The following is a 26,385-nucleotide window of genomic DNA, read 5'->3' as shown; positions in this document are numbered from 1 at the left end:
GCAGCGTTCTTCCTTTGATGACTTGGCATGTTCCATTGTCAGTGGTACCAAGGCATTAAGGGATCTGAAGTGAGTCCTCCACTAGGCGCTGACCTGGCACTGTGGCTGCTCTCATCTCCTCTCCCTTCTGTTTGATGACAGTTAAAAGAGTCACCCCTTGTCTCTATTTAGAAATAACAGGGAATTGGGGGACTTAAGTGGGCATGTATGTAATCCCATTCTTTTTAAAACCTTGTTCATCTTTCTTTGATGCTGATGAGATAGAAACCCATTTTCCAGGAATAACTGGTGAAAATCACCTCCACATATCCCACCATAACAGTGTTCTTCTTGAGTTTAGTTCCTACCATGCTTGGGCTCTTATTTAATTGCCTGGAAGAAGGGGGAATCCCCTAGAAAGATGAGCTGGGAGGAGGGGTGGAGGAGGGGACCGAGGACAGAGGGATGTGTCCCGGGAAACCAGCCGCAGAGCCTCACTGCCTGCGCCTCGTCCACAGCCTCCGAGTCGGTGTACGTGGTCTCCCTGCAGTCCCTGAACTCCCGGGGCCAGAGTCAGCCGGTCTACAGGGCCGCCCTAACGAAACGGAAGATTTCAGGTATGTTTCTAAGGACGCATCCGGTCAGCCATGGTCCGGTGTGAATTCAGTGTTGTTTCCAAATGATGCTGGCCAGGCGACGAATTCCATGGATTTTCTTGAGGGTAAAGGAAACAGCAGGGCGGACTTGGCCACGTTTTGGATACAAGTGTGTTTCTTTTCTACTCAGAGGGTAAGGTATTCTTGTGATGAAATACATTTCTCTGTATATTCTGAATGTCTTTACTGTGCCATAGATTTGCCATAAGAGCAGCCAAACATTTATTCCATTTAAGGGCACAGTGTGATCCACATGGAAACATCCCCTGGTGACAGACTGTGAACAGAGAGAGAGGAGTGGATGGGGTAGTGTGCAAGAATGCAGGGAAACTTTATTTCAGCTAAACTTGAGTAACAATGGCAGTGAGAAGAGTGAGAAAAGATGTAGGGATGGTGTGCTGATAGCCTGATCTATTTTTTCCACATTTGTTCACTGAAATTTTTTATAGTACTCATATATAACAAATTACATATACCTTTTCTGGTTCCTGGGCCTTACTTAAAGAGGTAACCTACAGCGTAATTATTTTCATGAACTCACTTGTTAATTGTAATTTTATATTACACAATATGTTATTATATAACATAATGTTATATTATGATAATTTTTACATTGTATAACAGCAGGCCCACATACAGGATGTTTCACCTTTATTAGTCATTAGTTGTTGCTCTCCAAGAATTCACTATATCAGTTTCCTAACAGGCTAAATATTTCCACCTTTTCCTACTTGTAGTTAAAGCCACAAAAAACAGAACAAAACAAACAAACAAACAAACAAACACCCCAGAAACCTAATAGACTCAAAAGCAAAATTGAAGACATCTTGTGAGTTTCCGTTGGTTAGTGATTGAACCGAACTGTAAGCCTTGTGTCTGTGATGTATTCTCTCGGAAACCGCAGGCTGAATTCTCTTTTGTACCGGAATATACCTGTCCATTTGCCTTGGCACCCCACGCTCTGGAATGTGAGGACCCGGAGCCCCCTGTGATTCATGCTGTTGTTGGCACCAGAATTTTCGCTTCATGCCACGATCGCCAAGGAAATGATTCCCTGAGCTTTTCTTCCCTTGAAGTTTTGCTTCCTGTAAAAACTGTATTATTTCCCGGAAACTTACAGTGTATGTTGAGGCAACACTGAGTTACTGGGAGTGCCTCTGACCAAGGCACAGCCGCCCTTTTGTGCTTTATGTCCATTGGGTGGGGCAGTTGCAAGTGAACTACCCGTGTCTTAGACTGCACTTGAGAAGGGCAAGCGTGGAGATTCACGTTTCTCTCCAGTGACCAATCAAATCATTGCTTAACTTCCCGTTCACTTCATTTCATCTACATCACGCATGAGCAATTTACTGCACTGGGTGAACTAAACTCGGGGGCCAGAGGAACCAGGGTGGAGTCTACTGTCGGGACAGCCTTCCCACGCGCCCACTGTCATTTCAGAGGAGGATGAGCTGGACGTCCCTGAGGACATCAGTGTCCGGGTGATGTCGTCCCAGTCTGTGCTTGTGGCCTGGGTGGACCCCGTCGTGGAGAAACAGAAGAAAGTTGTTGCGTCCAGGTACTTCCTGACTTCTTTGTCTTTCTTTTATGTATGAGAGATGTGGGTTTTGTGGCCCCAGAGAGACATGCATGTACTTGAGGGATTTGATTTTCTGACATATTTGAGTGCTGGTGTTTTTTGAAACTGGACAATAGACTGTCCTGTGGCAATGCAGCTCATCTTGAGCGTGCCACACATTCCCCACAGCCCACCTGCTACCAGGGCCTCGTGTGTGATGCACAGGGCAGGACCTCACATCTCGCCTTCTCCGCCTTCTCCTGTGTCTGCAAATGTCCTAGGTCCTATTTCTCTCTTTGCCCCCATTTGCTTTGCTGTGCCTTATTAATTCTCTATTTGAAAAAAAAGATGTTTTTATTGATTTCAGAGAGGAAGAGGGAGAGGGAGAGGGAGAGATACAAACATCAATGATGAGAGAGAATCACTGATCGACTGCCTCCTGCACGCCCCCTACTGGGGATCGAGCCCGCAACCAGGGCATGTGCGCCCTGGCTGGGAATTGAACGGTGACCTGGTTCATAGGTCCATGCTCAACCATTGAGCCACACCGGCCGGGCATTAATGATCTATTCACGTGTAGAAGCTACAGGCTATCTGAGAAGGAGCCTGACCCTTCCTTCTGTTACCCGTGAAGAGTGGCAGCAGGAAGGGTCTTATGAGAGAGGTGGGCATTCTAACGCTCGCGCCCGGCAGTTGCTCTTTAGACGTCTCCAAGCACCACCCTGCCTGATGTGTGGCTCACTGTGCTAACAGATGAATGTATTTTTTCTCAAGCCACGACTGGTGCTAGTCTGATTTTTATATTAGTTTGCAATAGCAATAGAAGAAAACCAACCATAAAGTTCAAAGAGCTTTTGTGTTAAAAGGCCACTGGTGAACGCCAGTTCCAGTCAGCGGTGGAGTAAAATAGTCACCAAAAGCTGCTGGGTCACGTGACTAATAGTTTATACAGCCAAGAGACAGCCACAGGTTTGGAGGCGCGTCATCACGCACTAATCTTTGAACCTGTCTGCATCCAGGAAAAGTGGATGCACTTTATAAAACGAATGAGACACGCTGCTGAGAAATAGATGCAACATACTGCATATGCTGTTATCTGATTGAGCTAGAGCTTCTGTCTGCCGGCTAGTGAAAAAAGACACCTGCTTCCTGTAAAGACCTCCGAGGTTCATAGGACTCTCTCGCGGTTCATAGCGACGCTCCCTGCCCTTGGCCTCCTCAACGTGAACGGCTCCTGGCTCCCGGGGGCTCTATGTCCAGCATCGTGATGAGAGCAAAGAGGGCTGAGTTTTCCCGTGTTCACTGGTGTGCTGTCTGCACCGGAAGTGTTATCCTGCCTTAGTGACTGTCATCATGACCAGCACCTTTCACGCACCCAGTGCTTCCTACTGCACAGTGTCCGCAAAGACCTCTGGGTGGCAGCGCCCAGCGCCGAGCAGGCCTTCCTTCTGGGACTGGGGGTGCTCGCTCACACGTGTTTCTCTCCATGACAACCTCACACGCGAGGTCTGTTTATCAGCTCCTCAGCCTGCTCTGTCTGTGACACACCGCTGTTCCTGCTCATGGTAGTAAGTTTACTCAAGACCCCATGCTGCCTCCCCCTTCACCTCGAGGAGACATGCCTGATTTGGCACGAAACGAGCCTTTTTGTCTTTCTTTTCTGGAAAGCCAAGCTACCTTGGGCCAGGTCTGATTCTCACCTTGCCCTCTCCACACTGCACACGTGCACAAACACGCGCACACGTGTGCACACACACCCCTGATAAGGCACGTGCCTCATCAAAGCCACCTCCTTCTCCCCCGCCCCCACCCTTCTGCATCTCTGCTTCAGCTTTTGAGCAGTATGAGTTTCCAGTCGTGAAAAGTCATGTTCCCTGTCTGCTTTAGACACCTTTGAGCCCAAAACATAGTCCAAAGGGTAGGTCTTTGTGCTCTCTGATTTCCGTTTCCCTCGCAAAGTCATCGTTTCCGGGGAAGGAAGAGCACCACGGAGTCCGGTGCTCCGTGGCGGAGAACTGGCCCCGGTGCACTGCTGCCTATGTCTCCTTACAGGCAGTACACGGTGCGCTACCGAGAAAAGGGGGAACTGGCCCGGTGGGACTACAGGCAGGTCTCCCACCGGCGCGTGCTGATCGAGGGCCTGCTCCCAGACACCATGTATGAATTCGCAGTCCGCATGTCACAGGGGGACAGAGACGGCAAGTGGAGCACCTCCGTCTTCCAAAGGACTCCGGAATCCGGTCTGTATCGAAAATGGCTTTTGGATTGTCCATTTGGGAATACCCCTAAAATAAGATTCAAAGACACTTTAAGAAGCCGGCAGTGATAAAGGCCAGCAGGGGCATTTTAAAAAGTGAAACTGACCCTAGATCTTGGCGGTGTGTGTACATATGAACACTGAGAAGCTGAGGAACTATTTCCTTGGGTCCATGTCCCCTCCTTCGCTGGCTGTTCCCAGGAGCTTGTTTTCCTGCCACGGGCAGCACCGTACATCCCGGTGTGGAGCAGGGACCCACTGCTGCACGCGTGCTCGCGGGAGCCGTCCGTGGCCCTGCAGTGCGGGGAGATGTCTTTCCTGAGGCCGAGGCAGTATTTGAGTCTGGGGCCAGAGGAACGAGCGAGAATTTTGTTCTGGATCCAAAGTTATAATGACATCTTTTTAAACTGTGCCTTTATTTTATAAAAACCTTCATTTTAATCTTCTTGGAATATTTCAATATCGAGCAATGAGAGACATCCCGAATTCCGAAAAGCATTTCGCTAGCTGTAAGCTCACTCTCTGAGTTGGTGGAACTCAGAAATCGCCCTGTCACACGAGAGCAAATGTAGACTTTCCTGTCATTACGATAGAAGCGAACAGGCGGCTCTGCACTAAACACGTGAGGACCGCGTGCCGTTTACTTTAGAGGATGCACGAGGGCGTTTTCCAACCTTGGACCCTTGACCTTCCTTTTGCAGCTCCTACTACGGCTCCGGAGAACTTGAGAGTCTGGCCGGTCCATGGCAAAGCCACAGCTGTCACTGTAGCGTGGGACGCACTGCCTGAGACTGAGGGCCGAGTGAAAGGTAGGCACCCGGCTGCTGAGGGCCCCAGGTGCACAGGGAGCCAAGTCCCCCGGACGCTGCCCTGACCCCAAGCACCGGGTCTAGCCACAGGCCGGGTGGCTGCCCTAGGAACGGGAAGCAACACGTCTGCGCGGTGCTAACTCAGCAGACGAGGATTTCCACGTGGGGGTTTTCCTTGTCGGGGAGATCCAGGGAGTCACGGGGATGACTCCCACCTTCTGTGTACGCAAGGACCTGGGTACCGCTATCAGAAGGGTGTTTTCTGTTTCTGATGGTATGGGAGTAACATCCTAACCTTTACCCACACCGATGACCCTTGTTTTTCATGTTTCGGGTCTTTTCATTATGCAGTAAGATCCAGAAAGTGGGAGTGAGCAGGAACCCCATGGGCTCATGAGTGTCTTGAATGGACCAAATATCGTTTTAATGGGATTGAGAACTCAAGTAATAAAATCAAATGCAAAAAAAATTTTTCCTATTGGTCAGCTTTTAAAATTAATTACTTTGGGGGAGTTGAGGAAAATATGACTTAAAATAACAATTCTGTAGATTTACAAATAGGATAAAATATTAATAAATTCAAAAATGTCTGTTGAGAAAACTCAATAAAAGCACAAATCTTTTCTTTCCAATGTAAAAACATCTAAGAACCTTCCAGAAGTCTGTAGGAGATATTGTGAAGGGGCGTACTGAACTTTTCCCTTGACATCACTTATACAAATGTACCCTAAGGGTACTTTTTATTGTTACACAATCTTGGAAGACAAATTTAAGTCTTCAGAAACTATGAAACTTCGTGTCCAGAAACTATGAAAAGTTTGTGTAAGCTTAAAGAAATCCAGAAAATGACCACTGATCTTCCTTATTTCTTAATTTAAATAAATGACTTGTTCTCTTGTGTATACAACTGTACGTTATCTTTGTTGACCTGTAAGGACCTTTTCATGGGACAATAGAAGGAAGGTAACATGAGATAGTCTTTTCTAAACTTAAGGCTTTCCCACTTTCTGTTTTTTTTTAAGGAGAAAATATTGTACTATTCTTACTCATTTCTTCTCTAGTGGAATAAATTAGAAACAAATGAAGAGAAGAAATGTTTAGTTGGCCCTTTTAAATAGTTCTTTTTATAAAAATCTGAACATTGGCTCCTTCTGGACTAAGTACTGTGGTAATGCTGGGAAGTGAGTAAGGACGGTTTTGGGCTGACGACCCTTTTTCGTTATGAAAACATCCATCATTGCTCCTTTAGGGACATTGTTACCATGCCGCTTTTATTTTCGCTCCCTCTCCCACGTCCTGGTTTATACTTCCCCCTCTTTGGTGAAAGAAGCTCCCGGTGGTCAATTCAGTATTATCAGAAATAGTAGCAGCTGCTGAGTTATGTCCAAAAGAACGCACAGGTCTTCATAAAGGTGTGGTGATGGGACTGAAAATTCAAAATTATACCAGGACATTCTTTATGTCTGAGAAATATAAAACACAATAGAATATAATTTGACACGGTTAACTTGTTTCCAAATGAAGTGAATCCATAAAAATACCTGAAGTACCAATTTTCATAGACAGGCATTCTTTTAATTTTGACTTTTGACCACTACAAATGACCAGTTTATTCATTTTCAACAAGAACACTTATTTTTTTCCTACAAATGCTTTAAAAAACACTTTTTAAAGATTAGCTCGTCGGTAAAAGAAAAAGCTTTTCCATGCCTCCATTGGAAGTATGACAACTGCTTGGTTTTTCTGTAATTCAGTTTTTTGTTAGCTCCCAGTCATATTAATTTGATAAGTTTTGTAAATCTTGAGTTCATTGGGAGGAAACAGGCAGGACAGTTTTTAGTTGAGGGTGAATATTGTGCTTTAAAACATGGCTTCCGTATGGGACAGTATTTCCATATAAGCATAGAGATATATGAGATCCTTGGACTGAATTTGCTATGATGTCCAATCAAGGGCATTAAATGTTTATAGATATAGCCAATTAAAGATAGAAACATTAGACAATGCATAAATCTATTACTTAGCAACTTTTCCTTACAGTTTTAAATACTGTGAACTATCCTTGTCTGCATAGATTGAGAGCTTTTATAATCCCTACAAAAGTGAAATTATATTCCAAATATGAAATTTAATTGGCTTAAACTAAACCAGACTTGCCCATTGAATTGACTTCGGGAACTCTTGGAGATGTCAGCAGCTATTCAGAACCAGTTCCTAGCAGCTGTCATTTCTTTTCCCACGGCTTCTTCCATTCAGGATATAATTCTGTCATAGTTAATTAGCATAGAACACCGATGGAAAAAACCCCAAACACGACATAAATGTCTTTGGTAAACTGTATGGAGACTGGTCTCTAGAGTTCCCTATGCTGAATGTCCTGAGAATAGGCAACGCCAGCTCATTAACTGGTAGTCTGTCCCGCACCCGGGCTAACAGTACCCCTTCCCCGTGCCTTTATGCTGACTTGAACTGGCGAGCTTGCTGGTCCATTCACCCAGCGATGCGCGCTCCAGTCCATCCTGCCCCTACGGTCCATTCACCCAGTGATGCGCTCCAGTCCACCCTGCCCCTCCGGTCCATTCACGTAGTGATGAGCTACAGTTCATCCTGGCCCTGTGGTCCATTCATTTAGTGATGTGTGCTCCAGTCCACCCTGCCCCTACGGTCCATTCACCTAGTGATGCGCTCCAGTCCATCCTGGCCCTCCGGTCCATTCACCCAGTGATGCGCTCCAGTCCATCCTGGCCCTCCGGTCCATTCACCTAGTGATGCGCTCCAGTCCATCCTGGCCCTATGGTCCATTCATTTAGTGATGCGCGCTCTCGTCCATCCTGGCCCTCCGGTCCATTCACTTAGTGATGCATCACTAGGTGAATGGACCGTAGGGGCAGGATGGACTGGAGCTCTAGTCCATCCTGCCCCTACAGTTCGTCTTCGGGACACAACACTGTTTTCATTGTCCTCCTTCCAACCGTCTGCCAAATCATTTCAGAGTACATTCTCTCATACGCCCCCGCGCTCAAGCCCTTCGGAGCCAAGTCCCTCACCTTCCCGGGAGAGACCACGTCTGCCCTCGTGGACGGTCTGCAGCCCGGGGAGCGCTATCTGTTCAAAATCCGGGCGGCCAACCGGAGAGGAACGGGGCCTCACTCCAAAGCCTTCATCGTCGCTATGCCAACAAGTAAGCATTGCGTGTGTGACGCTCCCCTCTTTTTGTTTCATGGGTTACATTCTTTATGAATCATGGCTCTTGCCTGGGTTTTCATGATATTTTTTAGGCTGAGTTTGCACAGTGATTTATGGAACATTTGATAGTCCCTTTAGAAAGCAGTCACCCCAAAGACTAAAATGTTATTGATTGCTAATAACATTAGTCACTCTTACGATATTACACAAACACGAGAGTATGAGTTTTGTGATTAATCTTATGTCACTGTGTAACTTGGGTTATGATGACAGGAAAGAACATTTTTACAAGTGTACTGTGGCATTCTTAGTTGTCAGCTCTCTTCAATTTCCAAATAGCATTTGAAATGCGTAGCTTGTATTCCGTTACTTGGGAGTGCAGCTTGACTCAGAAGAACTTCAGTTCCTTGTTTATCTGATCGGGATCAGAACCAAGCAAGTTAATGAAACCCAGAAATGGAGCGGACTGGTTCTGGATGGTCACTCCTTTCTGCCTCCCCCATTCACATCATATTGGCGGTTCTCTCCTCCGTGATGTGCTGTGAGGATCCCCAGGGCACCCCCAAGTCACAAAGTCTGTCTTGGAAGGAAATGAAATAGATGTTTGCTCCCGGCTGCATTCCCCTTTGCTATACAGATTCCCTGCCCCGACAGCATCCCTTTGCTCATTCAGTTCTGCTCTCAAGAAAGGGTAAATCATGGGGTACACCTACTGTTCTGCCTACCTCAGGAGTCTTTTTATTTTTGGCTCTATTTTGGAATTACAAATGTATTTATTACTGAAGAGATTTCAATAGAGAAGGAGAAAGCAAGTAAGGACATGCTAGGGGGAATAGGGAACTCTTTGTAATGCTCAAAGATTACAAATTTGTTGCTCGCTCAAGTCACTTCCCAGGCCTGCAACACATCCCCACGCCTTTAAGGTAGAGATCATTGAACATTTTATAACAGGTTTCTATAAATCCCTTGCCTGAATTGTCAAGAAGGGCTATGGCGCATTTGTAACATACTGAGAATTCGTTTTATCACAGAAGTCCTATGTAAGAGCTTGCTTTTGCAAAACCAATGGATGACTCCAAAGTACTCATTTGAGAATTCCTTCAAACACTAATCTGTGACTAACCTAACTGTGACTAACCATTCTCACACATACTGTTTAGAGCTGTATCTACGGCTTAAAGCAAAAGAGGGCTTTCAAAGCCATTGCTGTAATTGAGAAAAGGGTCCGATGTTCTGAAGAATGAGAAGTTGTCGGTTAAAATTTCCGATCTGAAACGCCTCCACTGCCATCTTTAACACCCGCTTGGTGTCGCAAAGCTTTTGAATTTCGTCTCTGATGGCAAATTCTTTCCCATCTATTCCAGCCAGGACCAGCGAGGCCGACGCCCGGCAGAAAACAGGCGCGATGGACCGCTGGGAGCAGGACACCTCGCAGCCCTCCCCTCCTCCCGGGGCCGCGCCCTCCAAGCACTCCCATGTGCCCGTTGCTCCCCAAGGCCGGCATGCCAAGAACCCTCCTGACTTGAAGAACAAAATACTGGCCCACGGTGGGGTGCCCAGGAAACCCCAGTCGGCAGAGCTCACGGATGCGGAGGAACTGGACCCCCAAAGGGACCCCCCGACCTCGCCCTCCGAGACCCAGGACCAGAGGCGCCAGCCCAGGCCGCCAGGCAGACCCGTCCACCCGGGCCTTGCTGGACGGACTCCGGGGAGAGTCCGAGCGCCAGTGCTGCCCCGACACGAAGGTGTGGACAAACCCGGCTCCTCGCCGCCCTCCCACCCGCGAGGGGCATCCCCGTGGGCCCCCCACACGCCCACCGCAGGCAGCTCTCGCCGCCCCGCCAACCCGCCGCCCAGCTCCGCTGACAACGACTCGCTGGACGGAGAGGAGGGCGAGCCGGCCACGGCCACGGGCTCCCTGGACCTCAAAGCCGCCGCCTCCGAGCCCCTGCGGCCCAAGAGCGCGCCCGGCCGGCCAGCCCTATGGCCCCGCCACTCCGCGGCCAGCACGCGCGCCCGAGGCCCGGCGCCCCAGGGCGCGAAGCCGGCGCTGCCAGCGCGGAGGGCGCCCCACTCGGAGGCTGGGGAGGACAGTGCGAGGCCTTCTGCACCCCATGGGGGAGCATCCCGGCTGCGGCCCACCAAGTCCTCACCGGCCTCTTGGCGTCTGGCTCCCAGGACACAGGCCCCGCGGAGGGTGGACGGTGACGGTGACGGTGACGCAGACGGTGCGGGGAGGCCGGCGGAGGCCACCGCCCAGACGCTCCGGACCCGGCCGCCTGCGGGGCCCGCTGCCCCGGGACACGGCAGTTGGCCCAGAAGCAAGGCCTTTGCCGCCCATGGCAGGCACCCCAGCAGGTTTGGCTACGGCCGAGGACCCCGATTCCAGCCCTCCAGCTCCCCGGCGCCCACCGGGACCCCCCAAGTGCATGTGCGGGGGAACGCTCACCCCGCTCCTGACCTCGGGCCGGGCTCGGAGAGCGAAGCGGAAGACGAGGAGCCACTTCCGGCCACGGCGGTGCAGGGCCACGCCCCCTCCTCCTCCAGGCAGCCCGCCTCCCGGGGTGGCGACCACCTGAGACGAGGCCCCCCGCGAGGGATGGGCCTGCAGCCGAGGGACCCCCTGGCAGAGAACCCCAAGGCCGCCGGGACCTGGGCCGCTGCGCACCTTCAGGACAAACCTCTGTTCCCGAAGGCGCAGAGCGCGGATTCGGGGGCCGAGGGGAGTTCCCCCGCTCGGCTGCCCGCTGCGCAGTCCCAGCTCCACCCCGGGTCCAGCGTCCCCAGAAGGAAGCCCGCGTCCCCCCAGGCGGGGCGTCCCCACGTGGACCCTTACGGTTATGGGTCCAGAGGCAGCCAGTCGTCCGTCCCCGAGGATTCCGAGAGCAACTATGGCGGGAACCACGAGGACAGCAAAGGCGCGGAGACCCAAGGTGTGAGGGCACATGCGGCCCGGGCCAAGGACGCCGCCCCGGCCCTGCCCAAGCACCGCCAGGTGGAGGCCCCAGCGGGAAGCGCAGGCGACGGTCACCCCCGCAGACCCGCAGGCGCCCCCCCGAGGTCTGGCCACCCCCACGCCCACGCCCGCACCAGGGTCCCGGGGCGCGCAGGGCACCAGGCGGCGGGGGAGAAGGACGGGGCCTCCAAGAACGAGGCCCGGACCGCTAAGTCTCCGCAGTCCGTTTCGGCCGAGGAGGAGGAGGAGGAGGAGGAGGAAGACACGTGGTTTCTGAAAGGAGGGAAGGACGAGGACTCGCTGTCCTCCTCTGTTTCAAAGTGGCCCCCCTCCTCCGTCCCCAGGGGCAGCAACTACGCAGACAGGAGCAGCGCGGAGACAGACCCCGCCAGCATGCCTGCTCCCCCGCGAGGGAGCTCCCCCCGGGATGGGAGCCCCACGCCCATGCAGCGCCCTCCTTCTCCAGGCAGCGCCCCCAGAGCCTCACACCTCCCGCCCAGACACCCCCCTCGCAGCCCCAGCACGGCCAGCGCCCCCGTGGGCACCCCGGCCCGGCCCCGGTACACGACGCGCGCCCCTCCCGCCTACTCCTCCACCACGCCCATGCTGTCCCTGCGGCAGCGCATGATGAACGCCCGGTTCCGGAACCCTTTCTCCCGCGCGCCCGCCAGACCCTCGTTCAGACAAGGTACTTGGTTTTTTCTCTTCCCCCGGGGTGCTTTTCAGGGCCGTTCGTAGCCATTCCCGGAGAGCTTCTGTGTTCTCCGGCACCTGCCATGCTCAGGCACCCGTGAGCGGCTTTGCAGAGGTGACGGGATGTCACCCTCTTGCCCTCCTCGTAGGGTTTTCAGGTTTTCTCCTGGCTTCCCGATGAGGCGGCTGGGGCTGCGGGGTCCGTGCGGCTGGCCCAGGTCAGACAGCCAGGAGGCCGAGCGGCAGTCCTAACCCCGCACGGACTCCCACAGCCCTGGCCGCTGCACCGCCCCGCTCGCCCCTGACCTCCTTAGCACATGCTCTTCACCGGGAAAAGCATGATCCCAAATCAGGTTCCTGCACTGGGGCTACTTTGAGCTGTTTCCGGCCCCCGTCCATTTAAGGAGTCAGTGCGAAATGTACTTCCTGTGTGCCTGGGTCGTGTTCTTGTTGATTCTGCATACAAAGCTCTCAACGGAACACTCGGGGCAAACTCAGATGTCTTGGCCGTGAACTGCTTCCAGGGGTGGGCAAACTTCTTGACTCGAGGGCCACAATGGGTTCTTAAACTGGACCGGAGGGCCGGAACAAAAGCATGGATGGAGTGTTTGTGTGAACTAATATAAATTCAAAGTAAAGGAGCGGAGGGGAGAGCAAGAGAACCGGATAGAACAGCCGATCCAGCCCGCGGGCCGTAGTTTGCCCACGGCTGGTAGACGTTGCACTCAGTGGGTGCTGTTTAAAACTGGTAGGAAATACATGTTCAAGACAATTGTCACCTAGAGTTGGAACAGACGGGGGTGTGACTTACACCGAGGACGAAGGTAGGCAGCTGTGAACTGTGAACTGGAGTCTACAGGGACCCCAGGGCAGGACCGAAGTAAAGTATTTCCCAAGTCTGCAGCCAGTTAAGTGGCCCCTGGCACTCCCCTTGCGTGGAATCAGGGCTGGACAGAGCAGCTCTGAGTGAACTATTGGTATTTGTTCATCTGGACGAGGTATTGTTAGTTTAGCTCAATGGAAAGACGGAACACGTGCCTCCCATTGACGTCAGGTTCCGTTAAAATGGACTGTCTTAAGCCAGCCCGAGACCCTGGTAACAAACAAAACTCACGTGCCCTTGTACAAAGTACTCGGTAAATGTTTCATTTTCATTAACCATTTGCGCAAGAGAAGGAAGTCTCTGACCTGCAAGTCCTTGTCAGGGAGCCCAAGCCCCTGACGGCGTGGGGGGGCTGGACCCCAGAGTGCTCCCAGCAGAGCCGAGGGGAACTGCGGCTGAGAAACGGCAGGAGAGAGGAAGGGCAGGAGACAGGAATAGGTGGACACAGCAACCGAGAGGGCTGCTAGCGGGACCTTGTACTTCCTCTCCGAGCAGGTACTTCCCAAGCGGCCGGCAGAGCTCAGCAGCTGAGTCAGCCCGTGCGTTTGTACTTGGCGCTTGGCCGGGGGGACTGAGTCAGGCAGGACTAGTGCTGAGTGAGCCTGCTGAGGAGAGCAGGACAGCAGCTAACCTTTCAGAGACAGTTTTCTCCAACCCTCCCTCCCTCCAACTTCCAACTGGTTAAAATAGAGCTACAGCGACCACGGCCTTGAGTCTCATCTGGATCATTTACTTATGCTGAACACTCCCATTCCTCCCATACAGTCAGAAAGCCGTGACTTTGCTGTGCTCTGGACGTTCGAATTTGTCATGTAGAAGTCACAGTTAAGACTATCATTATCTCATGGACATGAGCTGTTGGTTTAAAGTCCTGTTCCTGTTTCTGTTTGAAATGATGTTACCGCTTATAGATTGGCAGGAAGCCAACTCTGTAGGCATGTGGCGTTGACCAGGTTCTGTCATTGTTTCCCGGGCAGGTTATAATGGCAGGCCCAGCGTAGAGGGGAGAGCAGTGCCTGGCAGTAATGGAGAACCGAGCGGACACAGAATTATCAATGGCCCTCAAGGAACAAAGTGGGTAGGGTGAACTTCTTTACACATCTCAGTTGTTCTCATGCTGTTGGGAAGAGAAAAATGGTGGGCGTTGTGTAACAATAATGGAGCAGTCTTTTCCCTCTTTTTCTCTGGTTTTCACCACTCATCTGTCAATATGCTGCACGATAGGCATTCTTCCAGCGACCAGAGAGATCTGTGATTGTCCCGAGTAACTAGTTTTCTTCTCATGGCTAATAAGATGAGGCCAGCGCACTCAGACAAAGGTCTGGCTAACCACAGCCGTGACCGAGAACTCGAGGCACAGCCTCTCAAATGAACTTCTGTTTTCCCAGTTTGTTTTTTGTTTAGTTAAGTACACATATTTCCTGCAAATTGTCTCAAACCCTTTGTCAAAAGGAATCAGAGTGAAAATAAATGAACAAGAAAACCCTGAATCAAACAGGCAATTTTAACCAGATCACCTTTTGAATCCTCCAATAATTGTTGTTTGTCTAAAACAACAAACAGGTATCAGTATTTTTTGTACATTTAAGTTAAATGACTAACTTCTTTAGGTTTAAGATAAATGTTTACGGATTTTAGGTGGCTTGAGGGTAATGGGAAGAACACTTTATTTTTTATTTATTTTTTTTAAAATATATTTTATTGATTTTTTACAGAGAGGAAGAGAGAGGGATAGAAAGTTAGAAACATCGATGAGAGAGAGACATCGATCAGCTGCCTCCTGCACGCCCCCTACTGGGGATGTGCCCGCAACCCAGGTACATGCCCTTGACCGGAATCGAACCTGGGACCCTGCAGTCCGCAGGCCGACGCTCTATCCACTGAGCCAAACCGGTTTCGGCGGGAAGAACACTTTATAATATTCAGAGATTTGAAATATTTTTTCAAAGAATCAAAAAAATATTCGTGGCGGAATTCCCAGTCAACACTTCCCGTTTATAGCAATAAGGTTTAGGAAAACATATTGGACTTCATGAAATGTTCAGTACAGGTTATTTAAAGATAGATCTCATTTCTCAAAGGAACTGATATATATTCTAGGAAGAAATACATATTAAAGCAAATGTCATGTAAACAATTTTGAATTGAACTGTATGGGTAGATTTCAAAAGTAGGGTTTATATCAATGAACCTTATTTTAATTACTGAGTCAGGACCCAACAAAGTGGCCTGCTCACAGGGGCTCCTTCACTGGTCTGATCATGCACAGTCGTGGTTCTCAAACTTTAGTGTCAGAATCCCTGGGGATTTACCAAATATGGTCTCAGATATGGCCAGCTAATTTGCATATCTGACAAGTTCCCAGGTGACACTGAGTCTGCTGGCCTGGGATCATACTTTGAGAACCACTAGTGTGGAGCATAAGTTTGTTCCTTAATAGAGATAGCAATACCTTTTTTTCAAGTTTTATAATTCCTTAGGTTATTAGCTTTTTGCATACATACTATATTGGTCAATTCCAATATAAGTTGTTTTTGTTATAGTAACCTTGATTTTTCACATTAACAGTAAAGTAGAAGCATATCATGTTTTTAATATATTAGCAATGCATGTTCATTGCAAGAGGTTGAAACAGTTCAGAAATACATGAAAAATATAATAAGCCATTCCAAATCCCTTTTCAAGGATCATCACTGTGAGTGGTTGGGGATGTAGCCTTCTAGATTATTTTCACTGCAGTTTTAAGTTTATAGACACAAATGACTATATTTTTATTTTTGAAAAATAATCATCCCTGTAATCTGAATTTATATCAGGATATGCCCATATATGTAGAAATTTTCAATCCTTTTCACTGGCTGCATGGTCTTCCACTATATGGATATGCCATAACGTCTTTAATCTCTGCCCTCCAACAGTGGACGCTTAGGTAGTGTCCTACTTTTCAGCAGTACATACATCATACTAAGTGGCAGTTTGTACATATTTTGTATATTCTAGAAACAAAGTAATTTACATGCTGCATGGGTAAGCAATTATAATAGGAACTACAGTTGTTTTACACTTTCTTTTCATTCAACCTTATGAAGGATGCTGACAAAAATAATGTTTCCTACTCACTTCTGTGGAAGCTTCATGCATATATTCCTGCAGTTGGATGAATGTGACCATTTTGAATGTCCAATATAGTCTTTAATCTGTGTCATGGATTTAGGTGGTGGATCTTGATCGCGGGTTAGTATTGAATGCAGAAGGAAGGTACCTCCAAGATTCACATGGCAATCCTCTTCGGGTTAAACTAGGAGGAGACGGTCGAACCATTGTGGGTAAGTGAGAATGGTTCTTAAGGAACAAAAGTGTCCTGGCTTAGCTGTGGAATAACAACTTCTCTTCCTCCTCGCCCTGGTTTTTAATGGGTGCCCCTGGTCTAGTGACCTTTGGCCACGTGCCTTTCCCCGGATATAACTGTCAGCAACATTTCCAGTGGAATCCACCCTCTCAGAAAAGGTGGCACTCAACTTGGTTCTGGAAATTGGCAGCCTCGAGCGGGAGTCAGCCAACTCCGACCCATTGGCCAAACCCTGCCTGCTGCCTGCTTTTGTACGGCCTGTGAGCTCAGAAGAGTTTTCACATTTTTTAATGATTGCAAAAATAATCAAAGAAGGATAATATTTGTGACATGTGGAAATTACATGACATTCACACTTCAGTGTTCACGCACAGGGGCTCATGGGACATAGGAGCACTCGTCTGTGCACTGCCTGTGGCCTTTGTCCCCTGCAGGGCAGAGCTGAGTGGTCCCAACAGGCAGTGTCTGGCCCGGAAAACTTGAAGTGCTTCCTCTCTGGTTGGTTACAGAAAGCATTTGCCACCCCGGGTCCCAAGGAGCACTTTTCCTCCTCGGGTGCAGGGATGGGAGAGGAGAGAACCGCTCTCCTCACTAAAGACTAAGCGTTGTACGGGGTGACGGGGCAAGTGGAGGACTGTTATTAGTTTAGATGAAGTAGCACAGAGTAATGGGCAAGATGGGAGCCCGGGGATGTCTGGGTAGCGGCAGGCATGTCTGCCTCAGAGAATAGCCTTTCAATTACCCTTCCTTTGCCTTTTTATTGATTAAAATACAAGAATAACAAGCTTTCAGGAGACATTTCCACTTGCTTTCTACTTCCTCTGATTGTGTCCCCTCGTTGCACAGACTGTATTTGATCTTGTTTCAGATCTGGGAGGGACCCCCGTGGTGAGCCCTGACGGGCTCCCCCTCTTCGGGCAGGGGCGACATGGCAAACCCCTGGCCAGTGCCCAGGATAAGCCCATTTTGAGTCTTGGAGGGAAGCCTCTGGTGGGCTTGGAGGTCGTCAAGACAACCACCCGGGCCCCCACCACCACCACCACCACCGAGAGACCCACTACTACCCCTCGGCCCACCACGGCAACCCTGCGGCCCAGGACCACCACCCGCCGCACCACCACCACCACCACCCGCCGCACCACCACCACCACCACCCGCCGCACCACCACCACCCTGCGCCCAACCACCACCACCCGAACCACCACCACCCCCGAGCCCACCACGCCCGTCCCCACCTGTCCCCCTGGGACCCTGGAGCGGCACGACGAAGACGGCAACCTGATCACAGGCTCCCGTGGGGCCCCGGAGTGCGTCCCCGAGGAAGGTAACCGTCTTCACCTAACAGAGGCCCACGCCTCTGCCTCACTGCCTGTCAGCGGAGGGTCCCACAGGCTGCAGGGCGGGGAGGGCGGGGGCCCGGGGTGGGACAGGAACTAGGGTGTTTCTAATCCTACAAGGTTTGTTCAACAGCTCTGTGCCACAGCCAGGGTTGTCAAATGCAGCAAATAAAGATGTTGCACAGGACATGCTCACAATATAAATTACTTGTTATTTACCTAAAATTCAAGTGTAACTGGGCATCCTGTGTTTATCTGGCAGCCCTTTCCACAGCCCAAGTCAAAAAATTAGCTAAAACGTGGGGCATTATTAGTTTGGACTAGCATTTCCAAAGTGTGTCCCCTGCGTGTCAGTAGGTTAGTATTTGTTAGATAGAAAGATGGATGGAGAGATGGATGGACAGGTGGGCGCACAGGTAGATAGAGCTGTGTAACCTATATGCATATGGTTCTGTGATTAGCTATGTGATTTAACCCAGGTTAAATGACTGTCTTACTGTTGGACCATTCGGACCATTTCTCAGTCTCCTTGTGCGTTTCCGGGGAAAGTGGTTTCCCCAGCACGTTTGGCAGGGGAACGCTTGGATCAGCAGGAGGGGCTTCCACTGGGGAGGGGGCTACACCAGCTCCCTGCTTTGCGACACCCACTGGGGCCGTCCCCTGCCCGTGCGTGTCTTCCTCCTGACAACGGAGCCGGGACCCACTGGGTCAGGGCGCGTGGAGCTGAGACGCCGTCATCTCTGCCACTTGGGATGAGGTCACCGCGCTGCAGCAGGCCTGGAGGAGGCCAAGTCCTCTTCCTTCCCGCAGGGAGAGGGGAAGTGCGTGTCGCCTGCAAAGCTTATGTCTTTTTAAGCTACTGCAGAGTGAAGACCTTCATTTCAGCCATCGTTCGCAGACCTGGAATTCTCACACGGCATCGCTGACCATGCCAGGCTCCAGTCAGTGTCAACGTGAGTGCCGTACCCGAGGTGGGCGTTCTGTTTGAAGTCAGTCTTTGCCCGAACAAGTTCCAAATAACCCGGACTACTTCCCACCTAAAAAGCTCACCCCCAAGAACAGGAAGCATCCGAGGAAGAGGAGCATCAGAAGGTGACCTCATGTCCATTTGCCCAGTGAATGCGAGTTAGACTCACCTTCGGATTCCTGGTACCAGCATATTATGTACGTTCCTTGACCTCGTCTACCTGCATTAGCGTCTTATTTTTTTAAATGTGAACTGTAATTAGAGCAGGGGTCCTCAAACTTTTTAAACAGGGGGCCAGTTCACTGTCCCTCAGACCATTGGAGGGCCGGACTATAGTTTAAAAAAAACAACTATGAACAAATTCCTATGCGCACTGTGGGCCCGGAACGAGTCGGCTGCTAAGCAGGACAGGCAGCAGCACCCGGCGGGCCGGATACATGTCCTCGGCGGGCCGCATGTGGCCCGCGGGCCATAGTTTGAGGACGCCTGAATTAGAGTGTTTATTTAATAATTAGTTGCAAGCAGAAGAGTGACTACTTTGGATTTTGCTTTCATTGCCATTAGCAATATTTTGAATTTTCTTTTGTTGCTTTTATACGGGCTTTATTGATGGTCCCTCGTTTATTTTGTATTTTTGGCCTCTTGCTTGGCATGAAAGTGGATATTTTTCTTGGCCTGTTGTTTCTCCTTTTCTTTGCAAATCATGACATATACAGGGTGGGCAAAAGTAGGTTTACAATTGTGAGTACACAAAACACAGTTTATTCTTTTATTATTAACTTCGGTATTATTTATTTGTGTTACAACTGTACATCTACTTTTGCCCACCCCGGTCCGTATATCCTTTCCTGCATCCATGCCCCTTCTTCTGACTCCCTGATACTCAAGTGTCAGTAATAACGTGCCTCGAGGCAGCATTTTCAAAATAAGCACAAATAAATGCAAAGCCGTGGGAAAAAATTAAATGTAAGGGGAAAGTGCATCATCTCTAAACAAGGTTACAACATATTATAACTCATTCCTTTAAGAAACCAGTTGACCCTTAACATGGGTTTGAAAGCACAGGTCCACTTATATATGCAGATTTTTTTTCAATAAAAACTATAAATGTATTTTCCTTATGATTTTCTTAACATTTTTTTCCCTCTAGCTTACTTTATCATAAGAACACAGTATATAACATGTATAACATACAACATATGTGTTAATCAACCATCTGTGTTATGGATAAGGCTTCCGGTCAACAGTAGGCTCTTAGTAGTTACGTTTTGGGGGAGTCAAAATAGACTCAGGTTTTGACTGCATGGGTGGTCGGTGCCCCTGTCCCCTGCGTTGTTCAAGCATCAGCTGCAATTGGAAAATCAGGTCACAGTTACTCTAGAAAATCCTGTGCATCGTCTATAAAACGCAGTCGTTGTCCCTTTCTTGGCTGAACACCTTGCGGTGGCCTTGATGTGCCAACACACTCTGCGCGCTGTGCTGAGTCAGCGGAGAGATGCTTCCGGGAAGGGGCTCTGATGGCAGCAGAACCACTGCCCTGGCTCCCTCTCCTCCTCTGCTCCGAGTCTGCGTTCCCTCACACCCCTTCTCTTTTCTGGTTTGAGCATACAATGCGCACGTCCAAGGCCTGGCGTCCGTGTGGGCACAGTTAGTATCTATCAAGCCACTTGGCAGCCTAGTAGCCCGAAATGTTTATTGTTGTGATAATTGTGATTTAGGACCAGCATGGGGATCAGTGAATGCATATCTGCTCATCCAAGCCCCCAACCCCACCCCCACCCTCATCTGGTGGACAGTTGTCATTATACGCCATTGGCAAAGTCCTCAAGTTTTGTTTCTAGCCCTCCACCTCTTTTATTTATTTATTTATTTTTCCTTTATTGATTAAGGTACTACAATGTGACCTTATCCTCCCATTGTCCCCCCACCTCCCCAATCCTGCCCTCACCCTCACCCCTGTTGTCTGCGTCCATTAGCCCTCCAGCTTTAAAATCATCTTTTCAGTCTCAGGTCGTGGCTCCCCTGGTTAAAACATGCCCCCTTTTCCTTGGAAACACGGCTTTAAAATGACGTTCCGGGAATAACCTTGTATCACCCAGCCATCCCAGCAATGCAAGAGTGTTTATGTCCTTTTGCATTTGTCATGGATGCCGTCCTTGCGTGTATCTTCCTATGGGCATGGATGCAGATTACACACTTGTTTCCAGCGTCCTGCTGCTTTCACTTCTCTGCTCCTTTCTCTCTCTCCACATGCACACACACATCCTCTTTACTTGCTCTGACTTTAGATACTAAAGTCCTTACAGCAGAGAGAGTGCCTTCCTCACGGTACCTGGTCCTTCGTGTTCGGTGTCCACACACCTTAAGGGACAGGCGTCCTCCGTCTCTGCCTGTGGAGGAAGAGCCTTGTGCTTCAGGTTTCCTCTCTGCAGCGGGTCTGATGAGGTCACGTGTTTGGAAATGGGAGGCGCCAGCTGAGCATCTTGGACCATTTGTGGGGCCTGTTTCCGAAAAACAGTCACGATGGAATGGCCCCACTGGCCACGGCTCGCTCCCAAGACAGAAAGGACAAAGAGGATAATAAAAAATTCACTGGGGCTGGACCAACTGTACCCTTTGCAAATGTCCTTGGTTTCCAATGACTGTCATTCACCTCCTCTCTGAACTCCTACTGGGAGTAGTTTTTATAGTCTTCAAAAATATCTCTGCAGCCAAGGCCCTCAGTTTTTGGAGATACTTTGCACTTGTTTTTTATGGCCGTTTGAACAAACCACTCAAGAGGGTAAACCATCCACCGTGGTTGGTGTCTGGCAGTTACTTTTATATGAAGAAGTGGAAGCTTTTGACATTGATGCAGGGTTGACTCATACAACGTCCACTTTTACGTCGTTCCAAGTGGTTGGAAAGGCATCAGGTGGGGCAAATTCTGATGGTCAGCTTAAAAAAATAAATACACTTCACTCCACCTTGGAAGTAACTTTTACTTGGAATCAAGATGGTGCTGTTTTGTGTGTGTTGGTTTTTAAAGAAGAAGCACTGCATTACTCAATATGATGATTACTTTTGCCAGAAGACGTAACTGTCGCTCACCTGAAGAGGTGACCCCACCATTTCTGCGGCCTGCTGCTGGGCTGGGGCACTTCAGCGCCTCCAGGAATTGTACTTCACCCTGGGAATCCACGAAGGAAACCCTGCACTTTCCCTTTCCTTGTTCACTCTGAGATGCAAAAATTGTATGATTTATTCACTTTTGACCTGGCCAAAAATAACAGTGAAAAGAAACGGGTCTGAACCGGTAATGAGGAAGAACAAGACTATGTTGTTAACAGTTAAACGGACGAGGGGAAGAAAGGCGCGTTCCTGGAAACAATGGCAGGATGGCCTCCAACGCCAGGTGCCCTGAACTGGAAAACTGCTCGACTTGACCCAGCCCAGGAGTCATTCCTCTTGGATCCAGGCATGTTGACATTGGAATGACCAAAGGGAAATCATGTCTAATGGTTTTTCGTGAAACGACCGTTGTGAGCCCTGAGGGCGGATCATTCGCCTTCTCTCTTGTGGACACCCATGGGCCCCATCAGAGCATGCCCAGTGTTAGCACCGAGCGGGTGAAGTGGGTGCTGGGCGTCCCCCAGGCCCCGGTGGCTTCGGGCTTTGCACTGTGTTCCTCGGAAGGACCGGCGGCCAAGGCCCTCCGTTGGTGCGGTTTGTTTTGGCGCCGTTGCATTCACGATGTTATCCAAACTGGCCTCAAAGCAGGCCAGTGGGTGACTCTTTTGGAATCCTGAGGAATCATCAATGATTCTCTAACAATGAAAAATTCAAATTGGTGCCTATAATCTTTTAGGGAAGGGGGTTTATACACTTTCTACTCAATTGCGCCTTTATTAAGCTGTGGAATGGTGATTCTAATAGAGCAGCTTAAGGTTTACAAGCGATTTCATTGCTTAGTTGAACATTTAAAAAGCGGAGACAGTTCATGAAGGATAAAGTACACAGTCTTTGGAGCCAGAGGGTTTGAAGTTCAAATTCCGTTTTAGCTCTGCCTTCGCCAGCTGTGGGACCCCAGGCACACTGTAAAAACTTGGTGTCCGTGGCTGCCAAGCGGGTATAAGTCCTTGCATGTATCTTCCGAGCAAGCACAGGAGGCCCTGACTCTGAGGACTTATTCCCATGAACCGGCCATGGGGGGAGAACCATTGTGCCCTGGACAGGATCCTGAGCCGCCTGGGAAGAAAGCCCGGGGCCCGGGTGACCCCTTCTCCCTCCCTCTTCACCAGATGATTTCTCAGGATTGGAGACGGACACAGCCACACCCACGGAAGAGGCCTACGTCATCTATGATGAAGGTACTAACTGGTTTTAAGCACATTATTTGGATAATTTCTCTCCTGGTGGGAGGGCCTTATTTTAATCACTAAGTAGATGTTCTGAATTGCAGTTTCCTTCAGAACTCGGGGGAGGTGGCCAGGCTTAGGGAAGGCGGTGGTACCCCACACTTCCGAGTTGCCCCCAGTACATATTTGATCCAAAGAAAAAGTGTGCTTGATTGAAAATACAGCTTCCAAACAAGTACCCTCTGCTCCCCACCTCTCCCTTCCAGCTCCTCCTTCCTCCGGAAATTCTGGAGCTGCCGGTCTGAGCCTCCCCCTCCTCCGCTCTTCGTAAAACTGACCGACACCTCAGCTTCCTCTCTCGGCTCTTCACCTTCTTCCCTTCTCTCTCTTTTTCTGATTCCATTACAAATGCAATGCAATGCTATGGATGCGCTGACTTTTTAAATCATAGAATCTTTTCAAGTAAGGGCAAGCGTATACGATTAAGAGTACAAAATGCCTTGGGGAGAAATTCATGTCGGCATCCCGTCCCCACCCTGGTGCCAGCCTCTGGCCCTCAGAGGCCCTCACTTTTGCCCTTCACCTTGCCTGCGATTAGCCATCGCTCCAATGGTCTGAAATCACACATGTGGGAGCAATGTCTCCTTTGCTGCAATCACAATACAGTTGGATGCAGTGGTTGAATCTTGCAAACAAAAATGAACCTAAAACATCAGACATCAGGTGTCAGAACGCAGAGGAAGGCTTCTTAGCACCTTTGCAAACGCTATGCCGTTTCCCATTACCTTTGAGCAGCTGGAGCGGGAGCCGTTTTACTTTCTTCTTTGAATGTTAAAAGATCATTCCTCTTAGTGGAATTAATCCCACCTCCGCCTCAGAAAAAAGCCAAAGATGATAAATGGAAAAAAATCAAGTTTATTTTGTGATGGGAATCCGTTATGCTCTAGAAGGGGAACTAAGTTAGGTAGAGATTGGCCTTGGACTAGGACGAGGCCCGTGCTAAACTGGGTGAATTCTAAGGCTATTTCCAGCTTTGATTCAAAAACTTCATTTTTCCTGGTCATCTGTGGTTCTTTTTTCCCCGTCCTCTCTTTCCTCTGCAGCTGCTTTTCTGAGGGGACTGAAGTGGGGGAAATACTGTTTTATTAGGAACCAATTATGTCTGGGCACGGCATTGACCGTGGGGTGTGCCCGCACGCTGTAGTCCGGAGTGGGATCGTAGGAAGGTCTCTTTGGCTGCCAACAGCGCTTCTTTGCAGGGTGCCCAGTTACACAGCCTTCACCCCGTTTCAGATTATGAACTTGAGACCTCGAGGCCACCGGCCTCCACCAGGCCCTCCACCGCGGCCACCACGCCCGCCGTCGTCCCAGCGGAAGGCACCATCAGCTCCTTTCCCGAGGAAGAGTTCGACCTGGCTGGGAAGAAACGATTTATTGGTAAATAAACTTCCTTAACCAGAGAAACGGGGTCTCAGCCTGTGCCCTCTGAGGATGAGGATAGCCAATCCCCTGGCCCGGCCCAGGAGGCCCGTTTGGAGCAGAAACTTTCCCGGAGTGAAGTTCCATTTGGGGCGATCAGGGAGTCACTCCTTTTGAGACCACAGGGACTCTCTGTGGACAGCAGGAGAGGGGTGCATGCAGGGACACTTGGAATTGGACAGAGTAGAGATGGGCTGGTTTGTGTGGCCTAAGAGTAAGGGGCACGTAGGGAGCATCAGGTCAGGAACATGAGTATTTTGTCGTGGCCGACGTCTGAGACGAGACTGCCCCGGGGCTTCGCCTGCACATTCAGTTCTTCCTTGGAGACGAGGGCCGACTGATTGATGGCATCCCGCACCAGGGCCGTTTCTCTGAGTCACTGCCTATTCAGCCGTGGGCAAACTACGGCCCGCGGGCCGGATCCGGCCAGTTCGACTGTTCTATCCGGCACACGGAGCCGAAAGAGTGAAGGGTTCTCTTGCTCTCCCCTCCGCTCCTTTACTTTGAATTTATATTAGTTCACACAAACACTCCATCCATGCTTTTGTTCCGGCCCTCCGGTCCAGTTTAAGAACCCATGGTGGCCCTCGAGTCAAAAAGTTTGCCCACCCCTGGATCTCCTCATTAGCCGCACGGCCTTGGGACGCATGACCTCCTCCTGCTCCTTTTTGGCAGTTACGGAGACAGTTTCGAGAGGAAACTGTTTTGCTAAACCGTGTTTCACTCCCTTTGGGAGTCTTCTTTTCCCACGTCCTTAATGAACTTCACTAACGAGGCACTCAGATTAACGTCTTACTAAGTGGAAAAAAAACAATATATGACTAAGGAGACTGGCAACGGCTTAAACTAACCTCACGCTTTTTTGTTTCCAAAACAAATGTTCTGCTATAAGCAGAGAACAGCTCCTGCCAGCCACGATGTAGTGCTGGGTGTCTCAGCTACACGCTCTTGAAGAATGAGAGCAATTAATGTGAGGCGGCCTTCCTGCGGGAAATGCCAATGCTGGCCTGTGGCATTTGGCAGCCGGCCGAGTTCACCAAATCAGACTCTCTCTCTAGTTGCACGCCAGACTCGGAACTCCTGTCAGCACTGCTATCAGCGGTCCCAGAGAACTCTGCTGAAGACAGAGAGGCTACCATTGTCTGGCGAAGTCCATGTGTCTGTGATCTATACAGCATAGATTACTCTCCAAAACTTCCAGAGGAGATCCATGGACAAGCCCTAAAAGCCCAATTTTATACAAATTATTGGAAAATAGAGGGGCTAAAAATTGCTTTTGGTCGTAATGGCCACTGAGCATGAGAACCGGCACCAAAAGATGCAATGGAACATTTAGAAACTGCTAGAGCCCTGGCCGGTTTGGCTCAGTGGATAGAGCGTTGGCCCTTGGACTGAAGGGTCCCAGGTTCGATCCTGGTCAAGGGCACGTGCCTCTGATGCAGGCTTGATCCCTGGCCCTGGTGGAGTGCATGTGGGAGGCAACCAGTTGATGTGGCTCTCTCACGTAGATGTTTCTCTCCGTCTCTCCTGCTCCCTTCCACTCTCTTTAAAAATCAATGGAAAAATATACTCGAGTGAGGATTAACAGAAGGAAAAGTACTACTAGTAGAATGAGAGCACTCTGGAGCCTTGTGTGTATAAAAGTCCCACCTTATTCCTGATGCCCTCGTACCCACTGGGATGTGTGTAGAAAAACCTTGAACCTGTTCATAAATGTGGGTAGCTATTATTGTGCTGAGCAGAGAAGGCTGTTTAGGCCTGGCCTTTGCAGACATTCCAGATGGGTATGGGGGTCACGGAAGCCCTAGGGAAGGCCTCCCAGGACTGATGATAGAGGTCGTATATCTTGATCAGTGTATATTACTTTCTGGTCCCAAGACTGTCTAGGGAATGAATTTTGTTCTGGGCCTGATTCACACTTTTCCAAATGTTTGGGCAT

General features: G+C 49.8%; 1 protein-coding gene across 1 annotated transcript in view; it reads left to right on the top strand.

The window, feature by feature from the left end:
• FNDC1 (fibronectin type III domain containing 1) overlaps positions 1-26,385 on the top strand; it is a gene marked incomplete at its 5' end in the record, with an annotated part of 70,862 nt that overhangs the window by 29,999 nt on the left and 14,478 nt on the right. The window contains 11 exons of the mRNA XM_080665576.1: positions 498-596; positions 2,076-2,193; positions 4,246-4,433; positions 5,152-5,259; positions 8,252-8,440; positions 9,810-12,089; positions 13,955-14,055; positions 16,192-16,303; positions 17,195-17,650; positions 22,911-22,979; positions 24,261-24,404. Of these exons, the coding sequence (XP_080521702.1) occupies positions 498-596; positions 2,076-2,193; positions 4,246-4,433; positions 5,152-5,259; positions 8,252-8,440; positions 9,810-12,089; positions 13,955-14,055; positions 16,192-16,303; positions 17,195-17,650; positions 22,911-22,979; positions 24,261-24,404 (3,864 nt within the window). The remainder of the gene's footprint in view (positions 1-497; positions 597-2,075; positions 2,194-4,245; positions 4,434-5,151; positions 5,260-8,251; positions 8,441-9,809; positions 12,090-13,954; positions 14,056-16,191; positions 16,304-17,194; positions 17,651-22,910; positions 22,980-24,260; positions 24,405-26,385) is intronic.

Source organism: Plecotus auritus, assembly GCF_963455305.1.
Source record: "Plecotus auritus genome assembly, chromosome: 4".
NCBI lineage: Eukaryota > Metazoa > Chordata > Mammalia > Chiroptera > Vespertilionidae > Plecotus > Plecotus auritus.
The sequence above is the reverse complement of the archived record's forward strand: the minus strand, read 5'-3'. Positions and strand labels throughout refer to the sequence as shown.